Consider the following 18697-nt stretch of genomic DNA (forward strand, 5'->3'; position numbering starts at 1 on the left):
CAAAGACAGTTATACTGCTGAAAGATGATATCGCCATAGGCGAAGACATCAAGCATGATGGGATGCAAGTGGTTGCAGCTGTCAGTGTGTCTTCGATTGCTACCACAGATCTTATGCAAGTGGAGGAGAATGTCTCCCACTGCATGATATTATTTCCACCACCCTGCATTCGTGGCACACTGTACGTTTTGAGTCATCTTTCACTTCAGTGATGGCATTTGTTTAGACTGTCATTGACCTAGTGTAGAAAAAATATGATTCACCCAAAAAGCCTAAACGTTTCCATTGATTGACGGTCAAATCCTGATAGTCCTGTGCCCACTGCAATCGTAATTGACTCTGTCGTTGGGTGGTCTGCTGTAGAGCTCCATGTTCGACAATGTATGGTGAACGGTGTGCACCAAAACACTTGTGCATGTACCAGCATTGTGCCCTTTTGGCAGATATGCCACAGATCACTATCTATCCTGCTTTACACAGCAGACAAGCCTCTGAACCGTATGTTCTGTGAAGAGTCGCTGATGTCGAACCATTTGGCGCCTAGTGATAGCTTCATTATCCTTCTACCTCTTGTAGAAGATGCGCAGGACAACAGCACGTGAATATTCGACCAATTTCGCCGTTTTAGAGATACTCGTTCATAAGCTCTGCGTAATAATAACCTGCCTTTGTCAAAGTCGCTTATCTCAATGGATTTCCCATTTGCAGCAAATATCTTCGTTAGGGTGATCCCCTTCCAATGTCCGCTCTGCTTACATGCTTTTGTTACTACATCACATGCCCATAACGCCACCAGGTGACATCCAACAGCACAGTCGGCAGTGGTCATAATGCTTTCGCTTATTGGTATATGTATGATAATGTTATGTGTCTGAGTAAAACAGTGACAATTGTAGTGTTTGATAGTGAATTAGCTTGTTAAAATAATAAGTGGGCTAAAATGCAAATTTTTTCAGTTTGGTCTCATGTTGCTTCTGTATTTACTGTGATGGTTCACTGTCAACCATTGTTTTTAAGCAGCTCTCACCCACACAACATTTACTGTTTTACTTCACAGTCACCTCTCATATGTTTCATGCAATTTGATATCAGTCCCTTATCTTTTGTTTTAAATTTTTTTCTCGTTCTCTCAGAATTCAGAAGCAACAGTCTCTCTGCGTAAACACCTGTCCACAACACATTTGCAGTAAGAGATATAAATCACTATCACAATATTAAAAGTAAACCATTTCGTATGGACTCTGAATCCTTATCTAGAGCTGTGAATAGAGTTTTATATTCTGATGCCAAGACTTATTATGCATGCTAATATCATTCAGTCAAAAAATTGCAAATTCCCATATTTTCAGAAATAAAATGAAACATAGCACTCTCATATAATTTGTTAGAATATATGTAGTTCAAAATATGTTTAAAATATAAAAACGTTATCTGTAACTTGTAACAACTGATGTATTATGTAATTCAAATGCTTTATTTGTCTTCATGAAATACTTATTCAGCACAGTTATATAGCTTCTCATGCATCAGGTATTGTTTACTAGTGCTTGTCTGGACATCGCCGTCAAAAATTCCAAATGACTTCTTTTTGTTGATAACAATCGCAATGTCGCTACCAACCTTTGATGTGGCGAAATTACCCTACTCAGACAAGTGTTTTTCCACATTACATGAAGAGTTCAGAGCATCATTAGATAATTAAGGTGGATTCACACTTGACAAAACGTCGCCATCACGTCCGTTGCGTCAAAAGATTCTCCTCTATAGTTCAAATGGTGGCATTCACACACACCATCAATGGAACGTCATCGACACGTCACATCATGTGAGCGTCACATCAAGATTTCTCAGCAAAAATATTGTGACAGGTCATAGTGTAGCCCACTTGCCGAGCAGCTGTGTGAACTAATACGATGTAGTCTCCACTGACTGTTAAGGCGAAAAGGTCTTAATCTGTACTGGATGACAGTACTAAGCTAAATTATTTTATTTTATACACTGAAGGAATCCGCTGCAAAGTAAACGATATACATCTTGTTCAATGTGCTTTACTCACGATTTTTCCTCTGGAATATCGAAAAGAAAAACTGGGAATGAAGCTGATGTGGCATGTGGAAGTTTAAAATAAGAACTGTAATAAATTGATGACGAACATCAGGTAGTAGAAATATATGTAAACATTGTTGAGGTACACAAAACTGTCCATCTATACATACTGTAGGCAAACCATTGGCTTCTGTCAAGGTGATACTGGACGCCTAAATTTTGAATTTCCCTTCGTCATTTTTATTTGTAACTTGCTTGACAGGTAAAAAAACTGTTATTTAGACATTCTGAAATATTTACAGAACGATGACTCCTCTTCTAGCAGTACCTTGTAAAGAGTGTGGAACTCTTATTCACAGTCTCAATTTTTTAACATTTTTATAACCCAGACACATTTTGCTCTCTGCTCCTAATCATCAAGTACAATAGCAATCGTTGCAAACTGCTTTAAACTAAATTTCGACATTGTATGACGATCTACCATGGATTACGAAATATTGCCTCTGGCGACTATGTTATGAATCAGCTGCAGCGTCACGACATTCTTCGACTTTGACATGCCTTGTAATGTGAATGCTCAGGAGTTCCTCAGACCATCGACGTTAAAAAACGTGACGGATACGTGGCGGTGACTTTAGAGCAAGTATGAGTCCACCTTTATGTGCCTCCATGTTCATTTGCTAATAATTTAACCAATCATTGGTCTTTTTTTGTAACCCACAAAGTAATTAATATGTGAAAACTGCCATGACTTAATGAACTACTGTCTTGACTATTTACATTGTCTTTTCTGCCTCTAACAATTTATTTAGATTTTTAAGGTTAGTTGTGAACACAAACCACAGAAGAAATTTTTACATTATCAGTTAATTTCCTGAAAAGAACTGTCCCTCACAACAGAGTAGCTGCATACAAGTGAAAATTGTTTAGTAGACCAACTGTTTGTGTGCTAGCTTTAGACTGAAACTGCATTGTGTAAACACAAGAGATTTTCAGCGATTTATTTCAGCACAGACATTTCTACAGATATTTGAACAGGCAGGTCGTTTAGTGTGGCCAGGCCTTAAGTACTTGAAAGTTCTATTTTTTTCCTATATATATTTGTTCATCTTATTTCTAATCTTAATCCTGCATTAACCTGAATTTCAGGTCTGTGACAATTTTACAAACGCAGATGTCTTACTCATCTCATGATTGCTAGAGTCCGCATACTGGTTTCGTGTTGCATCCAGTGATCTCTGCTGCATCCATCGGGAAATGCTCTCTAAGGGAAAAAAACGACAAATCACGAATGAGTTATCTGAATGGGATGGGAATGTGTAGATATCATGTACATATATGGTACAGGTAAACAAATAATTACAATTTCAGAGGAGTTGACGATTTATTCAAGAGAAAGGGTTTTAAAAATTAACGAGGCAATAACGAATTGGTCCATCTCGGATCCTTATGCAAGTAGTTACTCGGCTTGTCATTAATTGATAGAATTATTGAATGTTCTGCTGAGTGATTTCGTGCCATACTCTGCCCAACTGACCTGTTAGACGGGTAAAATCCTGAGCTGGTTAGCGGGAGCTGCCCATAATGTTCTATACTTTCTCGATGGGGAGAGATCCTGCGACTTGGGTGGCCAAGGTAGGGGTTGGCAAGCATGAAGACAAGCTGTAGCATCTCTACTCGTGAGTAGGCAGGCATTATGTTGGTGAAAGATAAGTTCAGGATGATTTACCATGCATGGTAACAAAACGGGGCATAGAATGTTGTCGACGCATCATTGTGCTGTTAGGTTGGCGTGGGTTACGAGCAATGTGGTCTTGCTACGAAAAGAAAGAGTACCACAGACCATTACTTCTGGTTGTTGGGCCATGTGGCAGATGACAGTCAGATTGGCATTCCACCACTGTGTGGGGCTCAAGTCGAAGCGTGACTTATCACTGAAGACAATTTTATTCCAGTTAATGAGATTTCAAACCGAATGTGCAAGACACAAATGCAAAAAAGCTAATTGGTGTACAGCTGGTAAGGTTACTTTGCATAAAGGGCACTGTGAGCTCATCCTGCTTTCTGCGAGCCGCCTATTAACGGTCCTTGTAGTCTCTGACCACCAGTTGCATGCCGAATGAATGATAAGGATGAATCTGGGGCTCTGAATTCCTCCCCCTCTAACGATTGCACAGTCCTATCGTTCTATCCTGTCTCTAGGTCGACTGCTTCCTTTTCAACACTCTGTTCGGCCATGGACCATTATTCTTGCCAATATCGTCGAATAGTAGCATCGCTCCTGTTCAGATGTCGAGCGACTTTCCGATTACTCTAACCGGTTTCTTTGAGTCCAACTACATGTCCTGTCTCAAGTGCTGACATCTGCGAATATTTTTCAGGCGCCTATCTACGAGTTACTGTCCAGCTGAGTACACGGAATGAAATACTCAAAGCTCTCATATCGACATGTCCCCTGATTACTATCCTTGCCAGCTACATGGTGAAATTACGCTGCAGCATCGCCCAGTGATGTATCGGCCCCCTAAGATCATAATTTTACATTTTCCGTCGATGCCTGTATGAATATCAATTTGTGAACAATTTGGTAACTTCTTCATGGTGCGTCCATTTTTTTCTATCTGTAAGTACATTCCCTATGTCAGAAGGAAGAAATCGCGTGTCTTCTAGTAATTCCACTGGGCAGAAAATTTGTACTCTACGAGTATTTCGATACAGGGTTTCGATTCCCTTTGCTTCTTCCGGTCAGAGACTAATGAAGTGAAGCCCTTACACTGACGCTTCCCGCCTGTGGAAGGACGCCATTCTGTAAAGATGGGTGATAATCGTAAGTAAAATGTGATCATCAATAAAACTTAGATAAATTTACTTTGAAAAGAGTTTTCTATATCTGTATGTCATTCAGAAATATTTTGCTAAGCGTGGAATGTGGTAAACCAGCAATGTGTGTATTAAAGTTCTTGTGTTAACGACGTATTCCGAAATAATACTACTTTTACAACAAAATGGACGCAGTTTTGTATATATTTAACGTTAGGATGTAAATTAAAAGTTGCGCTGGAATGTTTGTATATTTTTCTGGTTGCTGGAAAGTTTTGTCCAAATTTAAATATTATGATCAATATCAAGACAGCCGGTATTAAGGTGTGGTGTCCGTTTACCTTCAAGCTTGTTGGACTTTTTGTATTGATGGGAGAGAAAGTTGATGGTGTAGTTCCCGAAAAGAAACGAATCTATACACTTTTTAACAGTAATGTGTATTTTCTTAAAACTACGCTTATTCCTGATATATGTTCGTCTGAAAACAGTTCACTTATTTTGATGACTTAGTAATTTTTGCAGTTTCATTGAGTAAAACTGCCGACTTATTTTTCATAATTTTGCAAGTATATCGTATTTTCCATTTATTTGTATGTTATTGATGTAAGTTTGTTAAACGTAAGGCCTGTGTCATGAGTAGTTTGCTGGGTGATTGTTCTCAAGATGATTAAAAGTTTTGACGAAAGGTATTTGAAGTAATGGCTTTGTATGTATTAGTGGTATAGTCTTACAGACTTGATCATACGTCGTTTTATCTTTTCATGCATCCTTTTCGTCACCTAACGTGTAAGAAAGATGTAGGGAAGGTTGTAATGTTTCACTGTGTGTATGTGGTTTGGGACAGCAAATTTCTAGCTGCAACAGATAGGGAGGCATGTACATTACCTTCAGTGGGAAGTTGAAGTCCTTTCTGTCTAAAATACTTTTGATTATTGAGGCACATTGAAGTGATTTCAAGTCCATATTATATAATGTAGTCTTGTACTTTGTGTGCTATGTTATGTTGGATAGTAATATATTTGTGTGTGGTGCCGCATGGTAGTTCTAGACTGTTTAAGCAATAAGGAAACTGCATTTGATGTTGTGATTTCTGTAACTTTACTAAGGTGTCATCATCACTTACTTTGGCAAATGTGGTATGCTAATGGTGTAAAAAGACACTGTAAAAAGCAGTTCTAGTTAACCAGAGGTGTCCTTTTTCTCCTGCCCTAATCGAAGATTCATTTTCAAGGCTAGTAAGCTTTTCCTGTTTCAAAGCTAGCAAAATCTCAAGTAGTAGACGATGTTATGGGGGCATTTATGTAAGTCATGGAGAATTAAGTATCTTTGTAAAAAAAAAAATTGTGTACTATTTGGTAACAAAGCAGAAATGAGCCAAAGTGCACTTCTGGTGTTGTAGCTTTTTTTGTGTGCTGCTGTTGACCGTTAGTCACTCATAGCCAAATATGTGATGGCATATGGTAGCCAGTGAGAAACAATCTAATACTCTTTCCCCCCCCCCCCCCCCCCCCCCCCCTGTGAATATGGCTCATTTGGGATCCGGTAACCCATATGAGTGAAACAAACAGCTAGGCCTATAACATCATCAAATTGGTTGTTTTTGTGTAATATATCAAGGTTTATGAGGTTGTGATTAGGGTGGAACTTAGTGGCACAGCTTATATTGTCGCAGGTGAAACCATATAAGCCTATACTTCGTTGGTGAAATGTGTGTGTTTGTTGTGTGTGTGAATGTGTGCTTCTGCTACAGAAAGTTAGTATGAATACTGTTTACATGTTCTTTAATGTGCCACATGTGTCAGCTATTGGTGAGTGGTTGCCTTTCCTTCGTTTTATTTATTCTCGGTTCTTTAAAATCTGCCCTGAGAAAATGTCATGAATCAGTCACATACTTATACATGATCAGGTACACTAACCAGTATATTACACTGTTTCCTAATATGGATGAAGTTGGTCAGCTAAGCCAAGAAATAAAATCCAAGAGACTGTAAAAATTGATACAAACTCTCATCAGACAGGAATCAAAGAAATGGGGTATGAAAATTTAAGGACAGTTAAGTGCCCCAAATGAAATGAAACATTTTATTAGTACACTTACTTATCACATTTTCTATTTGCTGAGGAACACTTGAAGTGTTCCATACCTATATTTCATGAGCAGCTTTCATAAGGATAAGTTTAATCAAAGTCAGCCAAAAAAATAGGTACTTCACTCATTTTACTAAGGTTTGTGTCAGATTTTACTTCATTGTCAAGTATCGTGTAAATTTTGGTGAAGCTCATAGCAGTCTCTTGACCCCCCCTGCCTTTTTGTTTTTGAAAGGATAAATGATACATGTTATGTAGTATTTTCAGCAATTCTTTATTGTGCAATGTTATTGATGCACTTATTTAATTCCAGTTTATAGTATAGTGTGTTTTGTGTTTGCGTAATTTGAGTTGGCTTTCAAAGTGAGAACGAGCATGTCCGTTGCCATAGAGGCCTTGCCCCATAGCTGTACAGCAGCAGCCACATGGTTTCTGTAAGCCTGTTCATGGTTTCTTTACACAGGATCCCAAGCTTGGTATCAGAGGCCAAAGCAAGAAGTTTCCTCTGATCTGAAGTTTATATTTACTTAAAGTACTTAGAATTTTTTTACAGGTTTCATTAATGTGCTGTAGAACGTTGTGAGGAAAACTACAGCCTGCCAGACCATGTCACTGATGGTGCTGGAATAACTGTATTAATGTGCTTTTTAGGAACCCAGCACCTTTCATCCCTTGATGGCCAGTAAAATGAATTTTCTGGGCTATTTGGTTGCATCAAGCTTATTGAAGCACCCTTCTGTTCAACAGAAGTCTCTTATATTTCCAGTCCACCTCCCCTTTTTTTTCTAAATTTAATTTTTTAATACACATATTGTGTTGTGCTGGTTTGAGGTCAGGCATTAATATACACCCTTCACTAATTTTGGCCAGGAAAGGTGATGCATCATTCGAAATCAGAGGCAATTGTCTGCTCGTGTACAGTAGCAATCGGCAACAGATCACTATATTTGTAAAGACCTGATATATTTCTGATATGCATCCTTATTTCCAACACAACAAAAAATAAAATTATGCTTGTTTTGTATCTTAAATTGGGCAACATCCATTCTGAGAAACAAAAACAGTACAAAAATGGCCAGTTTATTGCAGACATTATTTTGTATACTATAATCTGTATGCACAGATTGAATTCTAGGTATGTACTTTCTTTGGAATTAATATTTGATAATGCCGCCATATTAAAATTTCAAAACTTAGTGTGGATTAATTTTGTTATGCCAGTATGTAAAAGTGCAAACTGCACACTCCAAGCGTGTAACTGAATCCGTTTGTGCTGCACCTCTATGTGGATAATGGTAAAACTCCACTGACGTCACTCTCGTCGCTATCACAGGCACTAGAAGTTTCGCTGGAACTGTTGTTGTTGTTGTTGTCTTCAGTCCTGAGACTGGTTTGATGCAGCTCTCCATGCTACTCTATCCTGTGCAAGCTTCTTCATCTCTCAGTACCTATTGCAGCCTACATCCTTCTGAATCTGCTTAGTGTATTCATCTCTTGGTCTCCCTCTACGATTTGTACCCTCCACGCTGCCCTCCAATACTAAATTGGTGATCCGTCGATGTCTCCCGCTGGCACTATTGTCATTTAAAGTGATAATCATCTCTTCCACTGAAGTCTCCAAAGCACCTTCATCCTGCCATGCTCTTTCCATAATGTTATGTGTGTGTCTGACGGCTTTCTTCCAGTCTTCAGAGGTAATGTGAGTAATAGCTTCTTTAGTGCATGCTTCTACTGCGGAGAGCGTAAATATTTGGTTGTTCCTGGCAACGTAAATTTTAATTTGGGCTCATATCAACTCTATAGGGTTGAAGTGGCAGTGAAGATTGCAAGCCCCCCAGTTCGTCGACTTCATATTTTGGAAATTGCTGTTTATGGAAATTTACTTTTTCCATAAGCTCGACCTTTTATAATGTCATGAGATACATTTACGTTACGACGCTCAAGCCAGTGAATCATTTCCTCCTTTTGCTTTGCCATGGTAGTTGCTTCAACAACTACTGAATGATATGAAGCATTGTCTAAAACAATTGTTGACAGTTTATCTAGATTATTAGAGCTTCTACGAACCACTTTGTGAATGTAATGTGGTTCATATCTAAATGATGATCTGTCTTCTTCGTTTTAAAGAGAAGAAGACAGTTTTGTACGAAACCTTGCGAGGTGCCTGCATGCAGTAGAATCAATCTGCCCCACTTACCAGATGGCATCTGCATTGTTCTTTTTATTATTTTTTCCGTTTGTTCCCTGATTAACTATGTGACCAGAATTAACCCACATTTCATCGAGCCAAACAACTTCATTAACATTTATGCTAAATATTTGTCTTAAAAATCGCCATCGCCATGCAGCAATATCCTCCCTTTGCATCAATAGCTTAAGACCCTAAAATTGTTCGTAGTGAAATCTATGTTGTGCAGAACTGTGAATAACGATGTTCGACTGCCCTGAAAAAGTCCTGATTCTTTAAGTGTCACCAATAACTTTGGGAGTGTGGGATATTCCTTTCTGCACTAATAATTGTAAACATGACGATGAATTGCATCCTCTGCAAATGAATCTAAATTCATAACACACCTATCCATAGAACGTTTCTTCCCGGGAGTACGAAGTTGGATGGGTCTCCAACCTCCTTTTCTGTCTCAAACAGTTCCTTCCCAATTTTTACGACATTGTTTTTGTTGATATTCAGGGCTGCTGCTGTTCTGTCTACCACCTTGCTAAGGGAGAGTGGGCCACCATTTAATTTTTTCAATCTCAAAGTAAGCTCTTAACGAACAAACCATTTCTCTATACTGGCCTTGTAAAGCAACTCCCTGTCCACGAGAACGGTGTTGAACTTTTCCACTTCTGTCTTTTTATGTACTTTCTTCTGAGATGTTAAATAAGACACAACAAATAGCTGTCACAGAAACATTACGGTAACTTCTAAATTGCAATGAAACAAACACAGCATGCAGCAATCACAGACTTACTGCAACTAAATCATGGCACAAGCAATAGTGTTGTGGACTGAGATTTGGCAACTCAGGGTGTACGTGGCTGCTCGTCTGCGGCTACAGACATCACGGGATTGGCTGAATCCGAGCCGTGCCTCCAGTGTGACCTTCTCCCTTTCCGTTCCAGCTGTTAGTACTAAAGTAATATTGAATAGAGTATACAGCAGATTTATGAAACCTGTAAAAAATTAAACCATCCTTAAGTAAACATAAGCTTGGGATTGTAAGAAACCTATTCTACCTTTGGCCTGACACTTCAAGAATTGTATCATTCAACTTTGAATCCTGTGTAGAGAAGCCCTAATCAATATCTGGGTTTAAGGAACCTATCTTTAGCAACTTCTGAACTGCGATTGGGCAATGTCCCTATGGCAATGGAGATGCTGGTTTTCTCACATTAAAAGAAATCTGCAGTGCAAAAGCCACCAAGGACCATGGGCACATAGCAATAGATTTATACGATTTTTCATCAGTACACAAATCTTCCGCACAAACTATGCAAGCTCCAAAATGTGCCGTACTTTGAACTGGAATTAAACTAGCACATTGATAGCTTTGAACAGTAAAGAGTTACTCGAAAATTCTCTAACATGAATCCATTCCAAAAATAAGTCAGGCAGACTGCTGTGAACTTCGCCAAAATTTGCATAACATGATAGTGGTGTAAAACTTCAACTTGTGTTGTTCATATATATGACGTGTTACTGCTGTTATGCAGCAATTTTACTATTGTAATCTCTGGTGTCTTGGCAGTACACAGTTAAATTTTGAAGTTTATAATCACTTTTATCCTGTGGTATAGCATAAAAGCAGGCTGAAATGTCATCACAAGTTGTGGCAAAGGACACCCCTGTTTTGAATTTAGTTCTGACTCACTTCCTAATCAGAGCTTCTGATTTAACCTTCCTTGGAAAGCTCTAAACAATTTTAAAACATAAAATATGTCAGAATTAGAGTTTAAGCAGAATCTTGGCACATTTTCAATGACACTACTTTGTCATTCAGTTTTACTTCCCTATATGCCCACATTGCTAAACCAGATAGTTCATGGTTTGGAACCTGATGAAGTGTTTTAAAAGATTTTACTGAAGACTCTTCTGCAAAAGTGGGCTAAGAATATCAATTTTGACATTTTACAAAATTAAAGATATCCAGTGATCTATTGTCCTATATGACAAGTTGTTTATTTAGATAGAAGCCTATGGGGCCTGAAGATGGTAAAATGAAATGCCAAACCTGGTTGCTTTCAAAATAAAATATCTTAAAGTATACGGCTGTTACTGAGTTTTATAGACATTGAAAATCTTCCATTTCTAGTTTACAGCTGCTTCATTGTAGGAAAAAATATGACAGGGAGCTGTAGTGCCATTAAGTCTATCACAGGTGGTACCACCTTTAATCTCCTAAGCAGTTTATCTGCTTTCCCTGAAGAGTTAAGACAAATTATGCAACTTCATATTTTTAAGTTACATGGTACATGAGAGTCTAGCAGCACAGTGATACAGCCACACTTCCGTATACAATTTTCCTGCATTGTTCAACTCCTGGTCAGTTATCTTCAGACACAAAGTACAAATGTTGCCAACTTTTAGAACTTGTCCCACCTCTCCCCAAGCTTTGTATTTCATCTTAATTTCCATTCATGTTAGTTGTTTCTAATTGTGTTAAGTATGAGACTGTGAAATCAGAAACAGCATAAGTGTGCAAATCTTAATTTTTGCAATCAAAAGTAGTTAATTGCTCATTTGTGGATTGGGATTTTTGCATACGGAAACAATGTGTCAGGTGTGTCAATTTTAATCATTATTTTCACTTAACAAAAATGTAAGTAACACAGATCATAACCTTTGAAGCTAACATGAGCAATTAGAATGTCAAAACAAAAAAAATAAAATGATCACTGATCTTATCTTAGCCCGCATCTCGTGGTCGTGCGGTAGCGTTCTCGCTTCCCACGCCCGGGTTCCCGGGTTCGATTCCCGGCGGGGTCAGGGATTTTCTCTGCCTCGTGATGGCTGGGTGTTGTGTGCTGTCCTTAGGTTAGTTAGGTTTAAGTAGTTCTAAGTTCTAGGGGACTTATGACCACAGCAGTTGAGTCCCATAGTGCTCCGAGCCATTTGAACCATTTGATCTTATCTTAGTGATAAGAAGGTGCATTTGTTATAAAACAATTCTACACCCCTTCATAGTCAACATATCAACATAAGAAAGTGGTCAAGCCTTGAGAAAGATTCACCGTAGTCACTGAAGAATTTAGAATCACAAAGTTATTTCAGTTGAAGCATGACATCTGACCTTCCGGAAAGAAAGGTACAGATTCCGATCAGAACATCCATATACTAATTTCAATATGATTGTGTTCGAATGTTCGGTTAGTTTCGTTCTTTTGATGCTGTTTAACAGTGTTTCTGAATACGGCATTGTGCCTTGATTGTGTTATGCTTTGAAGTACTCTGGAAAATCAATTTTGTGAAGTGGTATTTCAGTAATCATGAAAACACAGTTTTTAGGTACTTTCATTTCATATGCTACAGTATAGCTGGGTCAAATGGAATGTGCAGTATTAATCGTCAGCTTTGACCCTTATGTAACCAGGGTTGCCACAACAGGCTGTATACGATCCGGAAAAAACCTGGGAATTTTTCGGAATTCCAGGAATTTTTCATTGTTTCAGTTTTCAGTTTAATTAACTGGTAAAAATTGAGTCTCAAGCAAAGCTACTGGAGAATGATACTGCACCAATAAAATATAAACAAGAGGAGAAGAAATAATAAAACTTTGGTGGCAAAGGAAATGTGCCATTTGCAATAACAAAACACCATGCATGCACAAGCGTTTGCAAACAGCAAAAACATGTCAAAGGCCTTAGGGCGAAGACTATGCAATACTTCGTAACAATAAACTGCTTTCTATGAGCGTGATGACACAACTATTTACATTAGGTTTGTTTAACCAGTTGCCAGCGGGCTCATGCGCATGGACAGTTGACTCTCGTTTGAGTACAGTACGTTCTCTCGCTTCCTGCTAGTTGAAGTGTGGCTGTTAGCTATATCAGCAGTAGCAGCCAGATGCCAACAAGAAACATTTTTCTCATGCGCTGTAGCTGCCAGATTCACGCATGTATAGGGTTGTGTTGAGTTGTAGTGGGGAGGGGGTTAGTCTCCACGTGACCCGTGTTTTTGTCAGTTTGCTAAAGAAATTTGGCTTTATTAATTTTTCAGCTGAGGCAATCAATTTATTTCAAACAAAGTGTTTCATTCCACAGTATTGGCTAGTTCCAACTGTTCGCTGAATTTCAAGTGCACGTTTTCATCTTCTGCCGTGTATGGCATTATGCCATAATAAAGAACCAAATATGAGTTAGTACATTGTTGGTACTCCCAGAAAATTTACGTCCCAAAAACCGTACTGAAAAGCTTATGTAGATGTAGATCATATGGGACCTACTTCGTTGTGAATCTGGAAAAACCAATGTGCACATAAAGCCGAATTATGCATTTTAGTATGGTTACGAAATTCTGATACTCTTGGAGTATCCTCTAATGTCATGTTTCTTTTATGGCGTAATGTAAACTTTCTTAGTGCTTTATACATACGAACAAGCGGGCTTCCTACACCACTGCAGCTGCTCACGCACAATAGCGCCTGTTTTCTGGTGCGCTCTGGCAACTGTTAAATCGAACCTATTTCTAACAGTCTCGGGATAGTGTGGAGATGGTGGTTGGAAAAGCGTCACTTTCAAAGTAAATTTCTTTTTATGCAACATGAATCGTGTTACGCTTGAGAAAGTTGGATAGATTTCTTGAATCAGAGAGTTTAAAACTTATCACTTTGAAGACCAGACAAGAATTTCGAGCCCAGAAGACCAGACATGTATGCCTCTATTTTAAATTTATTGGCACTTTTGTGTGCAAAAAAACATCAATATTACATGTGAAAGCTTAGCAGTTCTTGTTGCTATACCCTGTATATTAATGTGAACCATAAATTTTCCTCTGTGTGTTTGCATTACGTAACAGTGATCTTGCTATTGACTGAATATAACATGTGTCTTATGCTCTGAATATCTGCTGTCATCGGCTGGCGAAATCACGTGGCATGAGATACGACTGGCTTACTAAACGACATCGCAATCTCGATTTCAACGCCCCGGAAACTAACGTAATGTGTTTGCTGCAATTTGAATTTACACTTTCGTAATACGAAAATATGCAGCGTATATGTTGCTGCACGTCAAAAGTTTTTCCAAAACTTCTCCTTTTTCTTCATCATAAGTATTTCCAAAACTTTTAACCATTCAAAGGATTGATAAGTTTTAGAGTTGCAAGGAATAATCTATGGAAAACCTACTGTCACTTTGTACGGAAAAAGTGTATTTTCGCCCGGGAAAAAGTGCCCATTTTTTGAAATGGGATATCAGGGGAAAATTTGGGAATTTTTTTTCCTTGTCCACGTATACACCCTGCACAAGTTCTGAAGATTTGGGAATATCTGGAAAATTTGAGAAAAACACTGGTAAAATCTCGTTTTTGTCTATATAAATGAAATGGTTTGTTTACTGAAATGTATTGCATCATTGCTGGCTGGGCACAGATGAGTATGTGTGTGCTGCTTCCCTACTCCCTCATTCTTATTGCTTCTCCCCTTCCTACCATTCGCCTCAGCTTGCAGTCAGTGCTGCCACCATTTCTTGCCACTGGCATAGCAGCTGCCGACGAGAGGCAGGGAGATCTTGAGGAGTGATGTGTTAAAATCTGATTCTCGGAGGTTGTTGACACAGTGGCCAGACAGTGTGCGTGAGTTATGAGTGACTGTGTGTGTGTGTGTGTGTGCGCGCGTGCACATTCGTTTTCTGACAAAGGCTGCGGCCGAAAATTTAGTTGAGTGTGATTGTAGTTTCTGTGTGCCTATTGCTGGCTCAGCGATCATCTTTTCGATAAGTTGCTACCTATTCTCGTTAGTATTGCTTATTAGAGTGTTTGCGCAAGTTATCTGTTGCATGGGTTGATCACCGTGGACTTGTTTCATCAACGTGGTGTCTGTGACATGAATAGCTGGCCACGTGATTGGACTCCCATGACTGGCTAAAACTGCAGGCCATTTCTGCAGATATCTTTAATGGATTGGTCCTTCTGATCTGAAGCCTGTCATTTCCCACTAATGTGCAAGCCCTGCCCATCGGATCTAGTCTCACCAATCTGCCTCCGTCCAGGTCGGTTTGTGTGTGGCATAATGCAGCGGATTTTAGTGGTGTATCCGAGGACCCAGGACTGCAGGCCAGAGGCTACAGGCGATGGATTTCAGGAATTGCGACTGTCTCACCACCAAGTACATTGTACAATGCGTTGTTTTATAGACATTTTATTTGTTCTAGTACATTTTGGCACATCAAAAATAATTTAATATTTTAGAAAGTATGGAAAATAAGAGGAAAATTTTGACAGTCACTGGTGGTTTGTACGCTACATGCTCATATTTCTCAAAAGAAAAATTGCACAATACCTGTAATACAATAAGACATAACACAGTGGCTAATAACTGACAAAAACGAACATAGTGGAACCAAAATTTTATTGGGGTCGTCTATAGTGTTGGCTTGCACACCTCTTCCTTGCCTTATATACACTTCTTTCTAGAGGCCTACTTTTTTCTGAGGTTATTTCTGAAATCAGTGAATGTATTTTACACACATCTTGCAACTCCAAGGAAAAGTGTATTTTTGTCACCAAATGTGTGTTGTTTTATTGACGTACAATAATAACCGTTGTCTTAATGAAATGCATATACCATTTGGCTTGCTTTCTCCATCTAAAAACAGTTCACTACAAAAGATGTTGATGTTAGTACTTAAGATTTTTGCTCACATGGAGATAAATACACAAGGCTTTACATTTTGTCACCTTATGTTTTTACTTACACTTGAGATCTCAAAATCTGCAGGTGAAAAAAATTTGTCTGAAAATTGGGGAATTTCACTTGGGGAAACTTGCGACAAACCTGGTAATTGTTTTACGTGACTTCCTGGTTGGGCGTACTTGAAATTTACTGTGTTTGAAGAGGGTGTTTTGTAGCCTTTATTTATGTAGTAGCTTTCTCTGGTGTATATTTCGGGTTGGCTTTTGAATAGTGTTAGTGTGATTGGTCTGGTGGAGTGTTGTGACATGTTGTGTATGACTTATGTGCTTCATATAGGAAGTACACATAACAATATCCATATTGAACAAAAATTGCAATATATGAAACAAAATTACATATTATAGAATATAGGGCAATTTGTACATAACATGGCATATGAACACTTTCTTACCTCTAGCATAACCAAACTGTCAGTGTAAGAAAATTTTTGTCTAATATTTAAGCCTTTTGTCAAAGCCAATATTGTCAACACTTCACAAAATATTTTTTTGTATGAGAACCACTTTTTTCCATCATCTTTTGAGGACTCATTGCTCAGAGAATAAGTATGGCTTGTTGCTGTGGTGATATCAACTTCACAGACTATGAGAGAAATATCATTATCAGGCTAATAGAAGGATGGGGATGGTCCATGAGGATGCATAAACCTTACTGTAACATCTCCTTTGCAGTTCACCTTCTCAACAATTCCCAAATACCAAGAATAGTTATATGTACGTTAAACAAAGCAGTTGGGCTGCACAGTGCACTCTAGCATTTGTGGCGGAAGTGCATCTGAGAAATCATGCACTATACTAAAATCCATACCACAGCTCAGTCTTTTTGCTCCAATCTTGGTTGGTGATACTGGTACATTGTGATGCCAAGATCGGTTCCAGGAATTGTTTTTGCACTTGGGAAGTGCTGAAAAAGATGTCTGACTTGTACCATTTCAGCTTTTGAAACAAAGAGAACTGAAATGCTTTGCTGGTTCCCATGACAGAATTCAAATACCTGTGAACCTGGAAGTATTTGATCTTTATAAACTCTTTGCAAACTTGTTCTTGTGACAAGTCTTAACAGTGCCACCAATACCATCACAGTGGGATTTGCCATGGCGGGTAGCAAAAAAGGACCAGCTGCACTTTATATTGAAGTCTTGTTCATCGTAGCAGATATTTCTGAAATTCTTAAAATTTTTATATTGTGCAACACAATGTACGCAAGATGAATTTCTGGAAATTCACACTTTAAAAATTCGGTACTATCTTGAGTCTGGTACACCAAGGCAGCAACATGTTCTACATCATCAGACACAATAAAAATACTTTTGTATAAATGTATAAAAATCATTTTGTGTTTATGTTTGTGTGTCTTATCAACCTGCCAGTGCTTTCGTTTGGTAAGTCACATCATCTTCGTTTATATATATAAAAACAAAGATGATGAGACTTACCAAACAACAGCGCTGGCAGGTCGATAGACACACAAAATTCTAGCTTTCGCAACCAACGGCTGCTTCGTCAAGAAAGAGGGAAGGAGAGGGAAAGACGAAAGGATGTGGGTTTTAAGGGAGAGGGTAAGGAGTCATTCCAATCCCGGGAGCGGAAAGACTTACCTTAGGGGAAAAAAGGACAGGTATACACTCGCACACACGCACATATCCATCCACACATACAGACACAAGCAGACATATTTAAAGCAGACATCTTTTGTTCGGTAAGTCACCTCATCTTTGTTTTTATATATAATTTTTCCCACGTGGAATGTTTCCTTCCATTATATATATATATATATATATATATATATATATCTAAAAAGAAAGATGATGAAACTTACCAAACAAAAGCGCTGGCAGGTCGATAGACACACAAACAAACACAAACATACACACAAAATTCTAGCTTTCGCAACCAATGGTTGCCTCGTCAGGAAAGAGGGAAGGAGAAGGAAAGACAAAAGGAAAGACAAAAATGTCTGCTTGTGTCTGTGTATGTGTGGATGGATATGTGTGTGTGTGCGAGTGTATACCTGTCCTTTTTTCCCCCTAAGGTAAGTCTTTCCGCTCCCGGGATTGGAATGACTCCTTACCCTCTCCCTTAAAACCCTATCCTTTTGTCTTTCCTTCTCCTTCCCTCTTTCCTGACGAGGCAACCATTGGTTGCGAAAGCTAGAATTTTGTGTGTATGTTTGTGTTTGTTTGTGTGTCTATCGACCTGCCAGCGCTTTTGTTTGGTAAGTTTCATCATCTTTCTTTTTAGATATATTTTTCCCACGTGGAATGTTTCCCTCTATTATATATATATATATATATATATATATATATATATATATATATATATATATATATATATAGAGGGAAATATTCCACGTGGGAATATATATATATATATATATATATATATATATATATATATATATATATATATATATATATATATATATATATATAAAATGGACAGTGTGTGCAGAGTGCAGCTGCCATTGTTTCAATGGTACCCCTGTACTTACCTTGAAAAACAAAATTGAGATTTTCACTAATCCATTAAAATCAACACTGATCCTCCAGTGTTTCTGTCTTGATTTTCAGATAATCAGATTGGTTGAGGAATAGCAGTGTGGAGTAAGTTTTTTCAATTTTCTTAGTGTGTCAGTATTCTGAGAAAGAAGTGATTTGAACACACAGTCATTCTATCAGTTGATAACCATTGAGTGTACTGAACCACCTCATTGGGATCATAGTCTTAATGGGTTTGAAGCAATGAACCAGTGGGGCATTTTTCACACAGACAAAGCATACAGGCTTGGTTATTCATGTCACATGTTGTTATGTTTCTTTAGTAGAAATGGAA

At 38.3% G+C, this 18697-nt stretch overlaps 1 protein-coding gene across 1 annotated transcript in view; it reads left to right on the forward strand.

Moving 5' to 3' along the window:
• Positions 1 to 4773: 4773 nt before the first annotated feature.
• LOC124789599 (RNA-binding protein cabeza) overlaps positions 4774 to 18697 on the forward strand; it is a 75742-nt gene continuing 61818 nt past the window's right edge. The window contains exon 1 of the mRNA XM_047257009.1: positions 4774 to 4873. Within this exon, the coding sequence (XP_047112965.1) occupies positions 4861 to 4873 (13 nt within the window). The 5' untranslated portion in view covers positions 4774 to 4860. The remainder of the gene's footprint in view (positions 4874 to 18697) is intronic.

The sequence above is a fragment of the Schistocerca piceifrons genome, chromosome 3 (genome assembly GCF_021461385.2).
Source record: "Schistocerca piceifrons isolate TAMUIC-IGC-003096 chromosome 3, iqSchPice1.1, whole genome shotgun sequence".
Classification (NCBI taxonomy): Eukaryota; Metazoa; Arthropoda; class Insecta; order Orthoptera; family Acrididae; genus Schistocerca; species Schistocerca piceifrons.